The sequence below is a fragment of the Heterodontus francisci genome, chromosome 1, assembly GCF_036365525.1.
Source record: "Heterodontus francisci isolate sHetFra1 chromosome 1, sHetFra1.hap1, whole genome shotgun sequence".
NCBI lineage: Eukaryota > Metazoa > Chordata > Chondrichthyes > Heterodontiformes > Heterodontidae > Heterodontus > Heterodontus francisci.
In genome coordinates, this window is record NC_090371.1 from 265,114,181 (window position 1) to 265,132,242 (window position 18,062).

Consider the following 18,062-nt stretch of genomic DNA (forward strand, 5'->3'; position numbering starts at 1 on the left):
TATTGAATGGTGGAACAGGCGCCTACTCCAGTTCCTGTGTTCCTACCTAGATGATATATCCTCAATAAACTCATCAGAAACAGTTCGGGCTTGTCCATTCCAGTGTAAGTAATTTTTTACCAGCATGATGAGTCTTAATCGTCAAACAACCTCTCTGGCAACGAAAATTAACTTTTATAAGTGTGGAGTCTCATTCTTTCAGATTTTAATTATTGTTGGAGGCTGAAACAAATAAAAAATACTTTCATTTTTACTTTGTCATTCTGTATTTGTTCTCTCTTTCTTGATCCAATCTTTATTTCCCTCTCAATTTTGATTTCTGTACTTGATTTGGCATTGAATTAAATATACTAATGTACACTTTCTGGTTTAGATGTTCAGCACTGCATCAAAATGGCTTTCTAATCACAGCAAATTCCAGTTCAAAACCCCATAGAAAGTCTGTGGGCAAGTATAAGTGCTGTTCAATCGCCACTGACTACAAGATCCAGGCTGTAGTATTTTTTACTTAAAGCAAATTTATAAAAGCCATACTAGTTAATAGCAAAAATTAGGTCTCAAGTATAAAAATATATTTACATTGTGCTATTGTCCTATCTTCTAGTTTAGTTTCCTTCATAAACAATTTACAAAACTTGAGAAAGTGAATTAATTCCTTTTGTTACCTTGTCCTTTTTTTTTAAAAGAAAAAAAAGAAAGACTTGCACTTTTCATGACCACTGGCTGTCTCAAAGTGCGTTACAGCCAATGAAGTACTTTTGAAGTGTAGTCATTGTTGTGAGCAGGAAATGTGGCAACCAGCAAGCTCCCACAAATAGCAATGTAGTAATGATCAGATAATCTGTTTTTGTGATGTTGGTTGAGGGGTAAATATTGGCCAGAACACCCCTTCTCTTCAAAATAGTGCCACTGGATCTTTTACATCCACCTGAGAGGGCAGACAGGGCCTCGGTTTAACATCGTAGCCGATAGACAGCATCTCTGACAGTGCAACACTCCTTCAATACTGCGCTGGAGTATTAGTCTTGATATACTATTGCATTTATTTTTATATTTTATGTACACAGGCTTTGAAGTAGGTGTGAATTTAGAATCACATTGTTTAACCAAATGTTTTAAAGGATAATATATCTTGGAAGATTAGGTTGCCTGAATTAAGTGATCACAATGCTCTCCCCTTAGGAGTTTAGGACCTTCAAAGTTTAGAGAAATGATATTTGTCCTCGCGTAGGTTCTAATGGGAGGATGTTCTACATAGGATACCATGTCAAAAGTTTAAACATGATCTGAAATGTTGACTTCTATTGTGTTCAATTTTGTGTCCTATAGTTCAGCGGTTAAATGCGGTGCTCAGTCAGTATCAAGCAGAGCAGATGCCCAAATCTGATGTTGGCCAGGTACAGTCATTTCCAAAATTATATTTTCTAAATATTTTGCTAAGTTAATTTTTTTTTTTAGCTTTTTAAATGCTACTGCAGGATTTCTGTAACTGGGTTGGAGTTGCACTCTTTATTTACTGACATTGGGGAGAATTTTATGCTGGTGGCCGAAGTCTCGACATCAGGAGAAACCCACGCCGAGGTCCCCATGTCACCTTTTTTCCGAAGGCCTGCCAAATTTAGTGCCAATCAGGCACTTAAGTGGACAGCGGCGGACCATCCATAAGATTTAGGACCCTGTTACCAGAAGTCCCACTCTTGGAGAGCTGTCGGCCAATCTAGGGAGGCACCACAGAGGCAGGGGCTGCTGTTGAAGGTGATCGTCCTGAACCCTGAGGGGCGTCGCTGGAACTAGGCCTTGGATAGGTCAGGGCGGGAGAGGGCTCGGCAGCAAGGGAAAGGGGGTGGCCCCTCAGCAGCCCCCCCCATTTTCCCAATGCCGGGTCCCTCGCTCAGGTACTAAGTGCCTTTGAATGAGGGACCTGCCTGCAGAGCTGGGAAGCGGACCGCATGGTTTTTCCCACCGTGCCTCCTGTGCGGTGACGGGGCCGCCTACCGCATGGGTAATTGCGGCTGTGGTGGGAAGAGGCCCTTAATTGGGGGTTAATTGCCCAGTTAAGGGCCTCAATTGGCGGCGGGGCAGGAAGACCATTCACAGGCCACTATTCCACCTGATTTTATTTTCTCCCTGCCTCCAAACCCACTGCAGGAAGGAACATAAAATTCCACTCATTCTCGCTGTTTTTATTGTTCCATGTGATCAGCAAAACTTCAACTATTTGTTGGCAGATCTCAATTCTTTTCTTCCCTATGTATGGCATTCCCTACGTATATGCAGCAAGACCTGGACAATATCCAGGCTTGGGCTGATAAGTGGCAAGTAACATTCGCGCCACACAAGTGCTAGGCAATGATCATCTCCACCAAAAGAGAATCTAACCATCTCCCCTTGACATTGAACGGCATTACCATCGCTGAATCCCCCACTGTCAACATCCTAGGGGCTACCATTGACCAGAAACTGAACTGGAGTAGCCATATAAATACCATGGCTACAAGTGCAGGTCAGAGGCTAGGAATCCTGAGGCGAGTAACTCACCTCCTGACTCCCCAAAGCCTGTCCACCATCTACAAGGCACAAGTCAGGAGTGTGATGGAATACTCTCCACTTGCCTGGATGGGTGCAGCTCCAACAATACTCAAGAAGCTCGACACCATCCAGGACAAGCAGCCCGCTTGATTGGCACCCCATCTACAAACATTCACTCCCTCCACCAGTGGCAGCAGTGCGTACCATCTACAAGATGCACTGCAGCAATGCACCAACGCTCCTTAGACAGCACCTTCAAAACCGTGACCTCTACCAACTAGAAGGACAAGGGCAGCAAATACATGGGAACACCACCACCTGCAAGTTCCCCTCCAAGTCACACACCATTCCTTCATTGTCGCTGGGTCAAAATCCTGGAACTCCCTTCCTAACAGCACTGTGGGTCTACCTACCCCAAATGGACTGCAGTGGTTCAAGAAGGCAGTTCACCACCACCTTCTCAAGGGCAATTAGGGATGGGCAATAAATGCTGGCCTGGCCAGCGATGCCCACATCCCATGAATGAATCAAAAAAAAAAAGGGTGCTAATGTGGCCAGGTTTCTCCCCACAAAGTTGTTTACTCATACATTATTGTCTCACTCCGAAATGTCATTGACTAGTTTTTATACAGTCGCTGTGGCCGCTTATACTTGGATCAACTATGTTAAATGAAGAAAATGTTTTATGTCAGCAAGTGGAAAAATGTTGACAACCTAATTTTTAGTGTTCCTGGAGCAAGTATAATTAGATCTGTTTTGCATATAACACACAATTTGATATTGAAAAATGACATTCAAATACATGTTAAGTGCAAAGGTGCAAAAGTGTTTGTCCAACGTGGAAAAATTATGTTACGAGTATTTTACCTTCGGCACTGTAAAGGGCTGCTATAAGTAATGAACAAATGAGTAATACTATAAAAAAAAGTTTTATTAGATTATTTACTTTCCAATGATAAAGCATGTGCATTCCTCCCTTCTCCTGCATAATTCTTAGGTTATAGTTCAAATCATACGGTCTGACAGAGTGTTTATTCCTCTGTTATCTGAAGACTAGTGGACACAGAAGGGTTCATGTCATTTCCAGTTTTCAAATGATAGTAACGAGTCTTCTGTTCAACCTCCAGAACTCCAGATTTCTTTGGGAGCGAGACTAGCAATTTAACCAGGCAACTTAGAATCCAGTTACACTGGCTGAGTTAAGGTGAAATTATAATGCAAACCTGGCATTCTTTTGAATATGAGCATGTTGTACTTGAAAATCATGGCTGGGAGTTGCAGAGTCCTATTGGAGAAGGCTCAATGTCTGATGGAGAAAATACTTTGACAAATCAATACCGTAATTGCAGTATTTTCTCTGTTCATCTAGGTTGGGCAATTAGGTGAACATGATCCTCCAGCACCCTGGCTCATAGACAAGTGGTAAGCTTCTTCTTGGTGTATTAGGCTGGTGATATAATTATCTTGTTCATGCAATTTGTTATTCAAATTATTGAAACATATTGATTAAATAATTGGGAACATTGCGTGTTCATGAATCAGTCTTCAAGTTTTATACTTGCTTTTGTGTAAAATATTAGGAGATTTTTATATTTGATCATCATGCCACATATTATTTAAACTTGTGAGACTGCAAATGTCCCAGTAGTCTGTTTTTCTGCTTCAACAATCATCCAGCTAGAAAGAAAATCGCTAAGACTTAGGGCTGAATTTTTAGGCCCCAATGGAGGGCGGCCACTGAGGTGGGTGGGGCGCAGAATTTCACACCGCCAGTTGGCATACTGATTCCCTGGCTCCATCCCGTCCCCAGGCCATTTTCCTGGAGGGGGATTGGGGTGCACCAAGACTATCTGCCCAGAAGTGGTGGGTAGTCAATTAAGCTCGTAAAAGGCCAATTAAGGCCTATTGTCAGAGGCTGACTGGAATTTTCCAGTTCACCTCTAGGTCACCCGAGACTTCGGGGAAGAGTGTAGCTGCCTGGAGACGGCCTGCGGCCTGCAAACCAAGGAATCAGCACTCCAGGCAGGCTTAGAAACCCTTCCTAAATTCCTGGCTTCAGTTGCAGTCACAGGCCACCCTGTAGCAGAGTTTTCCCTCTACAATGGTGGCCCAGCTGCTGAGACTATTTTTTAAGTTAAAGTTAAAAAAGTTGGAGAGAGGGTGCCTCCATCTTAGGGCACCCTCTCTCTCACTGACCTGAAAAACCAGCCTGCTGCCTATTCAGCGCTATTGGCCCTCCTATTCGCTCTCTAGCTTCAAGAGCCCACCCGCCATCCTTAATTGACAAGCCTGCCCTCTGGCCATTATTTGGCCAATTTGGGGAAAATCACAGCTGGGTGACTGTTCCCCACACAGCGCAGGCTTCTGACTCCCTTTTGACCATGACTGCGGCGTTCCAAAGCCCACGGGGAAAAGCCTGTCCTCTGTTTCTTTCTTAAGTTTTCTGTTCACTGAAATTATCATAATTTTCTGAACATAATATGCACTTTTTCCCCTAAAAGTTGATCTAGAAGTTAGGGTGTATATTATACCTGGTAACAAATCAAAATGGGTTTTTTTGCAGCCGTTAAATGGCCTCACAGTGAATGCAGTCAATTCTGTTTGGAATTGGCTCTCTTTCCCTTGCAAAAGTTTGGGTCCTTTTTATTAGATTTACGGAGGAACTCAGCCAGATCTCAGTTTCCCTGGCTGAGATTCTAGAAGAGCAGAAGCATGGAAACTCAGACTAGGAAACAGGGAGGCTGCAGAAGAAAATTGATGCCTGAAAGAGGGTTAAACAGTGCATCCTGTAGTGTCCTTTCAAGATTGGCTTGGTGACGGTTCTCCTATGAGGCAATCCATCAAGGGATTGCAAGGCTTTAATTACCAAAGGACCCAACTGACATCATAAGCAGTTGGTAGGATGTTGTCCAGAATCTTTTAAGGGATGACTATTTTGATATTTATGATCCAGGTATGTTAGTTGGTATATATAATCAAACGTGTAAGAGGCAGGCAGTGTGGGGATCCTCCTGGAGTGTGGCACTCTCAAACAGGCTCCCCCAGCCTGCAGTCCATCACTTGCAACTGGCCGGTCATGCCCCTGGGAATAATGACACTTTGACAACAGTCTAGATGTGCATTATACATGGTGGTAAGGCAATTTTTACTCTTCATTAATGCAAGTCTAGGTGCATATTATATTTGGAACATTGTGATTATCTCTAACAACATACTGTTAAAAGCAGCTAAGGATGGTGTGTGATACAGTGAAAACCTACAGAGAATGAGTACAGAACTTTCAAAGGAAGGAGAAAAATTGTGTTCAAGCCTTGATACCTGATGATGATTCGGCTCTTTCCTCTTAATCTATGTTTAGTAACCAGATTGTTGTTAAAGTCTCAAGATGTGTTTCAATAGTAATTGCTGATTTTCTAAGAGAAGGTTGACTAGTGCATAATTTACTGATGTTTCATGTTTGTACTTTCTCATCTTTTCTCTGGCAGTCTTATGGCACCTCTTATAACAGAATATGACAAGCAGATGCAAAAAATGAGCCAACAGTTGCATTGTCATCAGGTGAGAATACTCGAGCCTTGCTTTGTTTTAAAGTTGATGATTTTTGTTGAAGCTTATAGATCTACTTTCCAGCAACACTTTATTTTTAATTCAATATTAGATTCACATGAATGAGATGAAGTTAAAGCTTGAAGATGTTGTAAGAGAAAATGAAAGGTGAGATTATCCTACTTTTAAGGTTAGAATTATTATGAAATCTATTAGCTGTAGGCAGGTACTAATTGCTTTATTCATTTACGTGTGTCTTTGAATTGATGCAAATTAAAACATAAAATGTGAATCATGCGCTAGCATGTAAAATCACTTCAGTGCTTCTGATGAAGCTTTATCAAAGTGGTGTGGTGGGCTTAAGTACTATACTTTCACCTCCTGAGATCTAAGTTTAAAAAAACCCAGACGTATGAAATAAAAGTTTCAATGTTTTTCTTTCCCGCCCATCATCCTTGAAAGCACTGACTTTGACACAGTAGGGTTCTATGGAGATGCTGGTAGCCATCCAATAACTCAGCCAAGTAGCCATTCATTATATGTAAGCTTTGAGAGCAAGTGTCAGCAGGCCGTACACAGTGGAGGGCATCAGTCAAGTCTAATCCTTTCCTCACCTGTAAGTGCATTTTTTAGCTATGCTCACCATACAATCGGGGCCAGAACACAAGTTCATTTTCTCCTTCCCTAACCCAGAGGTACTGGACCAATTGTCCATTTTGTGTTCTGGCCAACACCAACCAACTTGATGTAAGCTGGAGACTGAACCTAGGACCTTTTGATTGGTATGTCATCTTACTATACCTACTTGGTATAGTACTTGCTTTTACCTACTAAGTCATTGAGTGTGGGTTCTGAACTTGGACCTGAATTTTTCTAAACCAAATTTAATCTTTCTGGCAAATTCACTGAGCATGGCAGACAATTTATGCAAGTTATTTGAAATTACAAAAGCAAGATACTGTGGATGCTGTAAATCTGAAATAAAAACAGAAAATGTTCGAAATACTCAGCAGGTCTGACAGCATCTGTGGAGAAAGAAAGAGAGTTAATGGTTCAGGTTCTGATGAAAGACCACAGACCTGAAATGTTAACTTCGTTTCTCTCTCCACAGATGCTGCCAGACCTGCTGAGTATTTCCAGCAATTTTTGTTTTTCTAGTTATGAAATTAGCTGGCTATGCCTTATACCAAAAATTAGGTATTACTCTATTTTCTAACTGGTCCACTTGCCATTGGCTGTGCTGCAGGTTGTATGCCGAGTTACAGGAGACCATTGAAAAACAGTTGGAGTCATTGCCTTCTGGTGCAGATATTGTTGACGTTGACTCTACAGGAGAAGAAGTGGTGAGAAACCTAAAGGAACAGTTACGGCTAGCCAATAGGGTAGGTGATTCGGAGCAAAGTGATACACTTCTCAACCTACAATGCGTGGAACAGTATTTTAACATTTAAAACTATTTTTTATAACCTTCATGACAGAACTGCTATGGTCATAACAATATTGAAAGAGGGATCAGAGGTTTGACTGAAGCATAAAGTATAGCCTAAGATTTAGTCATCTGGAAGGTGGAATATACCGTAGTGTGGGACTGGAGTCATATGTAGGCTAAACCAAGTAAGGGTGACAGATTGCATTAATTTAAAAGTGCTAATGAACCAGTTTGGGTTTTTTTACGATAATCTGGCAGCTTTCATTATTATTTTTCTAGTACTATCCCACAATTATTGGAATTATTAAATTCAATTTCACAACTTGCCATATGACATTCAAACTCTCAACCTCAGGGTTACTAGTCCAGTATCATAGCCACTAGCTAATGTAATGTATACATGATTGCACACTCAACCACTATGAGGACCACGAATCATTAATTTATTGATGTAAATGAAAGCTCTAAGTGTGATTTCAAATGGAAAAGATTGTCATGTTCTTTCGTGTTTTTTTTCTGAAAGTGCTAAGCTAACCTGTGTTTGATTAGAAATCTATCTGATTTGTAGTACAACTGTGTTATTGTCCCAAGTCACAAAGATAGAAAGCCAAATATATGAATTAACAATTCTTATTGTACATGATTCCTTTCTTCCAATCAAATGCACCGTGACAAAGATTAAAGTTCGTAGTGACATTATTTGAAGATGGAATATCATGTATGAGGGATTAAGTTGCTTTATATAGATTTCAGGCTTGCTGTATTCTATACACTTAAACGTGTTTTATTGGTGAAACTGATCTCTGTTAATCGAGTGTTTTACTGCTTTACTGATATTTCTCATTTTCAACATTTTCATTATTATTTTACTGAAATGATAATGAGTAAAAGTACATTACTGTACCTGAGTGAGCACAGAAATTGCAATGCATCCCTGAAATTTCAGAGCTCATATTGGCATTTAGCTGAAAGTGAAATCAAGCACTGCATAATTTACACTCCATAAAAGGCTGATATTCTAGATTTCCATGCTGATAGAAAATTACTTTCCTAACTGGTCTGCCTTGCATTTTAGGAAAAGGACCTGGCTTTGGAGTTATGGCAGTCAGTTGCACAAGCTTTAGATCGAATGCAACTGATGTATCAAGATCACGTGTCAGAGGCTCAGAATCATACCTTTGATCAACAACAACAGAATGTATGACATCCTTTAATATTTTTATATTTCATAGAGTTAAATGAACATTATTTTTCTGATGTAGAAATGTATGGTGAGCTTTGCTTCATTTAAAAAAAAATGAAACAAGTTATGATGTAGCTGTTAATTAGTGCTTGATAATTACATTTTTCTGAGAACCATCAGCAAGTGCATAAATCTTTGATATTTTTGTTCCAGGAACAGTTGGCACACTTCCAGCAACTTACTCAGCAGCTTCAACTGGCAAATCAAAAACTAAAACTGGTAAGGTGAAACATCTGGAAAATGCTTATTTAGTATCCAATACAACCTTCGGTTTCACATACTGAATTATATGGAAAATAATTCAGGAAGATTTTTCACTTCTAATAAAGTTTTCATTGATAAATTATATTTCAAGAGCTTGTGAGAACCAATTAATGTCACCAGCCAATTTAATAGCCTCAGCGCCAATCTTTTCTTCTCCAAAGTGCTAACTCAGCCTGGTAGTAAAATATTGGCTGGAATTGCACGCCCCCCCCCCCCCCCCCCCAAAGAGCGGGATGGTGGGTGGCGGGGGGGGGGGTCCTTCCCGTCCTGCTTCCGCCTCTGCTGCCATTTTATGCAGGGCGGCAGCGGGAAACGGCCCACCCGCTCCAGGCCAATAAAGGCCTTTAATTGGCCAATTGGCGGCGACTTAAGGGATTTACCCTTGGCTGGTTGGGCGGCGCAGGCCTGAGAAAACCCACCTGACAAAAGCAGGTGGCTCTCTGACGGCCCGGGGTGGGGCCATCCTGGTCAGGCACCCTGTGCCCGATGGAGGACTGCCCCCAATACCCCAACCATCTCCGACGTCCAGTACACCCCTCACCACCCCCCCCCCTCCCCCTCCCCAGTCAACTAACCTTGCCTCAGTGGGGCCCAATCGATCGCCCCCGGCGAGGCCCCTAAAACTTACCTTTACCCGGGGCCGTCCTTCCTCTTCTTCATGAAACAGGGCTGCACTCCCAGTGGTGCTGCTGGGACTAAGAGCTGCTGGCCCACTGATTGTCCAGCAGCTCCATTAGACTTGACCTCCTGCCTCAATGAGGTGGAAGACCCACCTCAGATCTCTTAAAGGCCTGGGGATTGTAAAATCCAGAATGGATCCCCAGGTCAGGCGGAGCCCAGGATGCTTCACAGGAACGTTGCCAAAGAAAATTTGGCACCGAGCCACTTTAAATATTAAGCAGAAGGTCGTATGTTAAAACCCCACCCAAGGGCTGTCCGGTCCTCTGCCAAAACTGCTGACTACTCCAGAATCATCCTGGAATGCCAAGATAACCCCTCTTTTTCTCTATTACCAACTGTCTCCTTAAACTCTTCTCCCTTGTCCCTCCACCCTCACTACCAAACTCAAATGTGGGCAGCTCATGATTTTATCACTAAGATTGAGAACATCCATTCAGCTACCTCTGCCACAGCCCTCCCTTCCCCTAGTCCATCAAATGAAACTTCCTCCAAGGTTCCACCTAGCCTTGAGCTTGCATCTTTCTTTAGTTTTCCTGCTATCTCCTCTCGTGCCCTCTCTCAGCTCATCTTGTCCATGAGACCTACTTCCTGTTCTCTTGACTCAGTTCCCATTACTGACCACTCAACTTCCATTCCTGGCCCACCTGCTAGCTAACATTGTAAACGGTTTCCCATCCTCTGATACTGTCCCACTCTCCTTCAAATCTGCTGTCATCACCTTTCTGCTCAAAAAACCTCCCCTTGATTACTCTGTCCTTGCAAGCTACCACCTCACCCCAACTATCTTTCGTTCAACTCCATATATGAACCTCTCCAATCAGATTTCCGCTCATGCCGCAGCTCTGAAATGGCTTTAGTCAAGTCGCAAATGACATCCTCTGTGATTATGAATGAGATGCACTATCCCTCCTCATACTTTTCGATCAGTCATGCTTTTGACATCATTGACCACACATTCTCCTTCAATGCCTCTCTGTTGTCCAGCTGAATGGGGCTGCCCTCGCTTGCTTCAATTCCTGTCTAACCAGTCATCGCCAGCAAATCTCCTGCAATGGAATCTCTTCCTGCTCCCATACCATTAGCACTGGAGTGCCCCCCACGGATAACTCCTGGGCCCCTCTTATTTCTCATCTACATACTGTCCCTCAGTGACATCATCCAAAAACACAATGTCAGTTTCTACATGTACAGTGACAGCACATAGCTCTGTCTTGCTGGTGCCATTGTCTTCAGCCCATGCCATGCCTCGAGCTGAACCTGACTATTCATGATGCTGGCACCTTATTTGACTGTAATCTGAGCTTTCAGCCCATTTCCTCTCCCTCAGTAAGACTGCCTACATCTACCTCTGTAACATTACTGGTTTGTGCCGTGCTTCAGCCCATCTGCTGCTTGAAACCCTCTGTTGCCTTCAGGCTCGACCATTCCAGTGCTAACCTGGTCAGCCTCCCATCTTCAACCTTCCGTAAACTTGAGCTGATCCAAAGCTCTGCTACCCATATCTTTTCTCGCACCAAGTTCCGTTCATGCATATTCTTAGGCAGTTCCTCGGGAATGGGGATGACTTTTTCCATTCCAGGGTTGTGGGCCCTTAGGTGACCAAATTGTCCAATTCTGGTTCCGCATACTCTTCCACAGGTGGGGCAGGTGGTGCTTGGTGAGGCAAGTGAATGGGATGCGCAAATTTCTGAACACTCCTTTCGTTGTTTGCACGGTCGCTTCCTGGGCAAATCAACGTTCTTTGAACTGGCTGGTACCTTCGCGAATGCTTCTTCTCCATTTTGGGCGGTCTTGGGCAAAAGATTCTCACAAATCAGTGGAGATGTCACACTTTTTCAGGGAGGCTTTAAGGACATCCTGTAGCGTTTCCTCTGCCCTCCTGGTAGCCTCTTGCCGTGACAGAGCTCGGAGTAGAAAGTTTGTTTTGAGAGTCTTGTGTCAGGCATTTGGAAGATATGGCCCGCACACCATAACTGACTAACCATGACCAGTGTCTCGATACTGGGGGTGTTGGCCTGAGAGAGGACACTGATATTGGAGCGCCTGTCCTGCCACTGAATTTGCAGGATTTTGTGGCGGCACCGCTGGTGATATCTCTCCAGGGCTTGGAGATGTCTGCTGCACAGCGTCCATGTTTCTGATGCGTACAGAAGGATAGGTAACACTGTGACCCTGTAGACAATGAGCTTAGTGCCAGGTCTGAGGTCTTTGTCGTCAAACACTCTTTTCCTCAGACGACCGAAGGCTGCGCTGGCACACTGGAGGCGATGCTGAGTTTCATCATTTATATCCTGCCTTGCTGAAAGGAGGCTCCCAAGGTTTGAGAAGTGATCCACATTGTCCCGTGTGTCATGCAGGCCCCCACCTGCCAAGAATGAGGCGTATTAATTTCGCCACATGGACATTAAACTTCAAATTGTTGCTGAGAAGAAGAGAAGGCCTGTTACAAGGGGTTGCCAGGCCCCTGGCTAGAAAGACATTTTTGCATATTAACAGACAATGTTTGTAGACAAAGGACCATTCTCTGACACACACACAATACACAGAGCCAAGACATGGTCAGACCAGTTAGTCACATGACTAACCTGCTTGGCAACCTGGGGTTTTCTGAATTGTAGAGTTTTGAACTGAGAGATGGCAAAAAGCAGAATGCTTCTGGACTGAAGAAGACCTCCTGTCTTTCTGTCTACTCCCATCTCTTTCTCACGGAACTCCAAAACCCACTGAAGACACATGAACCCCAAGAGAGAAAAGTCTCCTACAGTGAACAAGGCTTAAGAAGAATACTGGGCCCCAACAAAAAGCAAGATCTATCTACAATCAAGGACTCTACTGCGAGCTCGAAACACAGTAACACAAAACCCTCTTTAGAGATTGCCTCAAACTTTCCCACTTTATTTTTCTTCTCTTTCTGTCCATATCTGCATGTGTATATTGCGTATGTATGCTAGCGTGGGTGTGTTGTGTATCTGTAGGCATTAACCAAATTAGTGTTAAAGTTTAATAAATTTCAACTTTTCTTCTTTAAACCTGAGAAAGCCTGTTTGTGCTGGTTTCTTTGCCTTATAATTGGAAAGTGGTGAACAAGAATTCACCAAGTGGGAGCTAAAAACACGGTGTGTTTAAAAATTAAACCCTATTACAGTAAGACCAGGTGAAGGCTGAAAGGGAACCCGAGACCTCTTTCTCACCTGGTCGTAACAAGTGGTTTACCATGAATCTTGATAGTTGGGGGGCAGTATTGCGCTTAGGGAGCAGGCTGGTAGAGGACCTTTATCTTCCGGATGTTTAGCTTAAGGCCCATTCTTTCATACGCCTCTGTGAACGCATCGACAAGGGTTTGAAGCTTGGCCTCTGTGTGCGCATGTGCAAGTGTTGTCAGCATACTGCAGCTTGATGACAGAGGTTGGAGTGGCCTTGGTTCTGGACTGGAGGTGACGTGGGTTAAATGCTTTCCCGCTCGTCATGTAGAGTAAATCTACTCACACAGGGAGCTTCGAGGAGATGAGGTGGAGTGTTGTGGCGAGGAAGATGGAAAAGAGCATTGGTGCTGTGTTCATGCATCACCCCTGTGTTCACTGATGTACATTGGCTCCTGATCCACCAATGTCCCAAATTTTGAATTCTCATCTTTGTGTTCAAATCCCTCCATGGCCTTATCTTTCCCTATTCTGTAACATCCTGCAGCCCTACAATTCGCTGAGAACTCTGCGTTCCCCCATTTCTGCCCTCTTGTACATCTGCAACTTCTTTTGCCCCACCAATGAGGCCATGCCTTCAGCTATCTAGGCCCCACGCTCTAGAATTCCCTCCATAAACCTCTCCGCTTCTCCACCTCTCTCTCCTTTAAGATGCTTCTTAAAACCCACCTCTTTGTCCAAGCTGTTGATCACCAGTCCTAATAACGCCTCGTTTGGCTCAATGATGTCATTTTTTTGTTGGATTACGTTCCTAAGAAGCCCCTTGGTATGTTTTACTATATTAAAGGTGCTTATTTAAATGCAACTTGTTGTTAAGCACCATAATCTTGGCTTGCACTTTATTGCAGCACTGAGAAAATGCTGCAGTGCCAGATGTGTCTTTAAGCCAAGGTCCCATCTGCCTGGTCAGGTGTAAGTGAAAGATCCCATAGCGTTTTCTTGAAGAAGAAAAGAAAGTACTTCCAGTGTCTTGGCATATGTTCATAGCTGAGCCAACATCACTAACCAGACTAACTGGTCATCGATCTCCTAGCTGTTTGAGAGACCTAACAGTGCACGATTTGCTTGCCATATTTGCCTACAAAATAGTAATTGCATATTGAAGGTAATTTGGTATCTGTGAAGCGCTTTGGGACATTCCGTAGATGGAAAGACATTACAAAATGCAAGTTCTTTCTCTTAGACTACTGTGCACAACATTATTTATTCCTATTTTTATTTCAACAAAATAGATATAAAGTATTTAATATTATTCGTACACTTGAACAGATTTGTTCTGTAGTGGCAGTACAATAATGCAAATGTTAAAAGCTGTATAACCTTTTGATATTGAGAAAATTAAGAACTCTTATTTCAAAATAATAGCTTTAGTACTGTTTGTGTTTCTGCTTAGCTCTAATGACTGTCTTTGCTACACCACTTTTTTTTTAATAAAGCAGACTTTGATCTTTAAATAACATGGAGGTTGTACCTTTAAAAGCATGGAGGTTACACCTTTTCCTAAACATTTTCAAGGTTATTAATCCATCATGTGAGTCGAGAAATGTAACATAGCTTTTTCTTCCTGTTTTAAACAGACTAATCAGCAGTTTATGAATACAGTGACTGAGCAAAATTTGGAAGTGGAGCAGCACCGCAAAGAGTTGAGGTATGTATAATGTCGCTGTAACCCAGGTGTTCCATCGCATTCAGAGTCAAGTACACACATTTCAATGTAAGAAAATATTAGTGAATGTTTACCAGTATTGAAAATATACAAAAATTACCCAACAAATACATCTATAAAAAGGAAAACACAAATAACAGAAATCAAAAATAAAAAACAGAAATGCTGGAATTGCATGCTATATAAAATAGCTTGACATTTCAGGGATAACCCTTCATTGCGATCATTAACCGATCTATCTCCTTCAGATGCTGATGGGCATTCTGTGCCTTTCCAGTCATTTTTCTTTTTATTTCAAATATAAGCAGGTATGCTAAACTTCCATTTCTGTAGCTTCTCCTGAGGATTTCCAAAGACCTGTTCTCAAAATTGTTGTGCAGGAGTATGTCAGTTTTCATGTGTATTGTGCTGTTTTCTACATTTGGGAGCAATATTCTGCAACTTGGAAAGTTTTCTGACAAAATGATACAATGGAGCTGCGATTCGCATTGGTCACATGTCTATCTGTTGGGGTTGAGGTTAAAAGTTTCCAACAACTATTTCCAATATTGGGGAAAGGGGGAAATGCCAATTTGCTTGAATAACTGGTAAATTGATATTGATCCAGTTATATCCAGCTCATCTAAGAAAATGCTGTTTTTCCAAGCCCTGGGTAGAATTTTCCAGGGTGGCGGGTTTGAAGACTGGTGGGGGCTGGGAAAAAACTGGGGAGCTACATTGGGACAGCTCCCCAACGCACTCCCACAAGTCTGGAGGTTTCTTAATGGCAGGAAGGGTTTTGGATCAGTTGCCCACTGAACGGAAGCAGCCAATTACCATATTTACGGCCCCCAATTAGAGGCAATTTATATGCCCCACTAGCATTTTGCCAGCATCCCCCCCCCCCCCACCCCCGGGGAGGCAGCCAGGGAGCCCATCGGAGCCCAGGGAGGGGGCCACGGGAAGGAAAGGCAGCCCTGCGACTCCAATAAGCCATCGTAGGGGTTTCCCCTTTGATTTGAGGGACATGCCTACTTGGCACCTCTGAATTTTGATTTTAAATTTACCTTTCTGAGGCCCCCTCCATGTTGAGGTACCTTCTCAATCTCCTACCTGTCTCAGCAGCAGCCACCTCTGCTGAAGCTTCAGAGCTGCCGGCCTTCTGATGGAGCATCAGGAGCTCACTTGCCCTCCTTAATTGGACTTGGGACCCTCATTTGGTCCCAACTTCAGGGTCCCAAAGCCCACAGGAAAATTCAGCTCTGCTGTATTTTGGCACACCCACAAGTGTTCCCATTACAGAAACGTACTGCTCCTTCATATTCATATTCAGAAATTCATGTAATAAAGTGGCAAACTAGTACATACTTCAACATCAGCATTCATTAATGTCCTGGGGGGGGAAGGGGGGGTTACCATTGACCAGAAACTGAACTAGATCTTTTTTTTAAATTCATTAATGAGATGTGGGTGTCACTGGCTAGGCCAGCATTTATTGCCCATCCCTCATTGTTCTTGAAAAGGTGGTGGTGAGCTGTCTTCTTGAACCGCTGCTGTCCATGTGAGGTAGGTACACCCACAGTGCTGTTAGGAAGGGAGTTCCAGGATTTTGACCCAGTGACAGTGAAGGAACGGCGATATAGTTCCAAGTCAGGATGGTGTGTGACTTGGAGGGGAACTTGCAGGTGGTGGTGTTCCCATGCATTTGCTGCCCTTCTAGTTGGTAAAGGTCGTGGGTTTGGAAGATGCTGTCTAAGGAGCCTTGGTGCGTTGCTGCAGTTCTTGTAGATGGTACACGCTGCTGCCACTGTGCGTCGGTGGTGGAGGGAGTGAATGTTTGTGAATGGGATGACAATCAAGCTGGCAGCTTTGTCCTGGATGGTGTCGAGCTTCTTGAGTGGCTTGCTAGGCCATTTGAGAGGGCAGTTAAGAGTCAACCACATTGCTGTGGGTCTGGAGTCACGTGTAGGCCAGACCAGGTAAGGACAGCAGATTTCCTTCCCTAAAGGACATTAGTGAATCAGATGGGTTTTTACAACAATTGACAATGGTTTCATAACCATCATTAGACTAGCTTTTAATTCCATATTTATTAATTGATTTCAAATTCCACCTTCTGCTGTGGTGGGATTCGAACCCATGTCCCCAGAGCAATACCCTGGGTCTCTGGGTTACTAGTCCAATAACAATATTACTACACCATTGCCTCCCCACATATAAATACAGCCATATAAATACTGTGGCTACAAGAGCAGGTCAAAGGCTGGGAATTCTGCAGAGAGTAACTCACCACCTGACTCCCCAAAACCTATCCACCATCTACAAGGCACAAGTCAGGAGTGTGATGGAATAGTCTGTACTTGCCTGTGGAGTGCAGCTTCAACAACACTCAAGAAGCTCAACATCATCCAGGACAAAGCAGCCCGCTTGATCAACACCCCATCCACCACCTTAAACATTCGCTCCCTCCATCACCAGCACACAGTAGCAGCAGTGTGTACCATATACAAGATGCTCTGCAGCAACTTGCCAAGCCTCCTATGACAGCGCCTTCGAAACCCACAAACTCTACCACCTAGAAGGAGAAAGGCAGCAGACACATGGGAACACTACTACCTGCAAGTTCTCCCTCCAAACCACACACCATCCTGACTTCACTGTCAAACAGCATTGAGGTGTACCTACAGTACATGGCTCAACCACCACTTTCTCAAGGGCAATTAAGGATGGGCAACAAATGCTGGCCTTGCCAGCGACTCCCACATCCCATGAAAGAATAAAAAATAAAATTCTTCAAATGAATGAACTATGTGCTTACTCTGTATTTGGAACATAGGAACAGAAATAGGCCACTTAGACCTTCCAGCTTATTCCACCATTTAATTAGATCATAGCTGATCTGTACCTCAACTCCATTTACCCACTTTCGTCCTCTATTTTCTAGTATTCTCACTGGTAACAGTGTACTGACCCTGTGAGTACATAACTGTCATGGTGTCATCTATGCTCTCCTGGTTTTAGTACGAAGAGTGTATGACAATGTCTGAGTTGGCCCTTTGAATCTTCATAGGGAATGGTGGGAAGAGTGACAGCACTCCCTGATGGAATTTCAGGTTGAACACTGTTTCAAGCAGTCACCGTATGGTCAAGGTTGCTTGACATAATGGAGGTACTGCTGGTATGAGTTCCATTGTTCAATGGAGTACTTAAATTAGGCTAGGGGAGAAGGGCATCTCCTCATGACTCTCATCTTTTAATATGAGCAAACTCTCCCATATGGTTAACTGCATTTTTTCTCAAATTATCGAGTCCTGAATGCAGACTTTCTTGGATATAGAACCTATGTCAATTGTACCAGCAATCAAAAAATAGTGGAACAGTATCCTTATTTCACTGTACTTCAACAAGTTTTCTACTGTTTCTAATTGTTGATGCAACACTTTATGAATGACTTAGATACAGTATTGAGTTCTGAATTAGAGGTCTCTGAGATGAATGTTTAATCCTGTCCAGCCTTGCATCCAC

The 18,062-nt window shown here is 43.2% G+C and overlaps 1 protein-coding gene across 8 annotated transcripts in view; it reads left to right on the top strand.

The window, feature by feature from the left end:
* Positions 1 to 18,062, top strand: part of sclt1 (sodium channel and clathrin linker 1) — a 140,424-nt gene that overhangs the window by 18,345 nt on the left and 104,017 nt on the right. For all 8 annotated transcript variants that reach the window (XM_068043969.1, XM_068043930.1, XM_068043921.1 and 5 more), the window contains 8 exons: positions 1,330 to 1,397; positions 3,899 to 3,951; positions 6,015 to 6,087; positions 6,188 to 6,243; positions 7,322 to 7,457; positions 8,580 to 8,702; positions 8,901 to 8,966; positions 14,470 to 14,540. In XM_068043969.1, the coding sequence (XP_067900070.1) occupies positions 1,330 to 1,397; positions 3,899 to 3,951; positions 6,015 to 6,087; positions 6,188 to 6,243; positions 7,322 to 7,457; positions 8,580 to 8,702; positions 8,901 to 8,966; positions 14,470 to 14,540 (646 nt within the window). The remainder of the gene's footprint in view (positions 1 to 1,329; positions 1,398 to 3,898; positions 3,952 to 6,014; positions 6,088 to 6,187; positions 6,244 to 7,321; positions 7,458 to 8,579; positions 8,703 to 8,900; positions 8,967 to 14,469; positions 14,541 to 18,062) is intronic.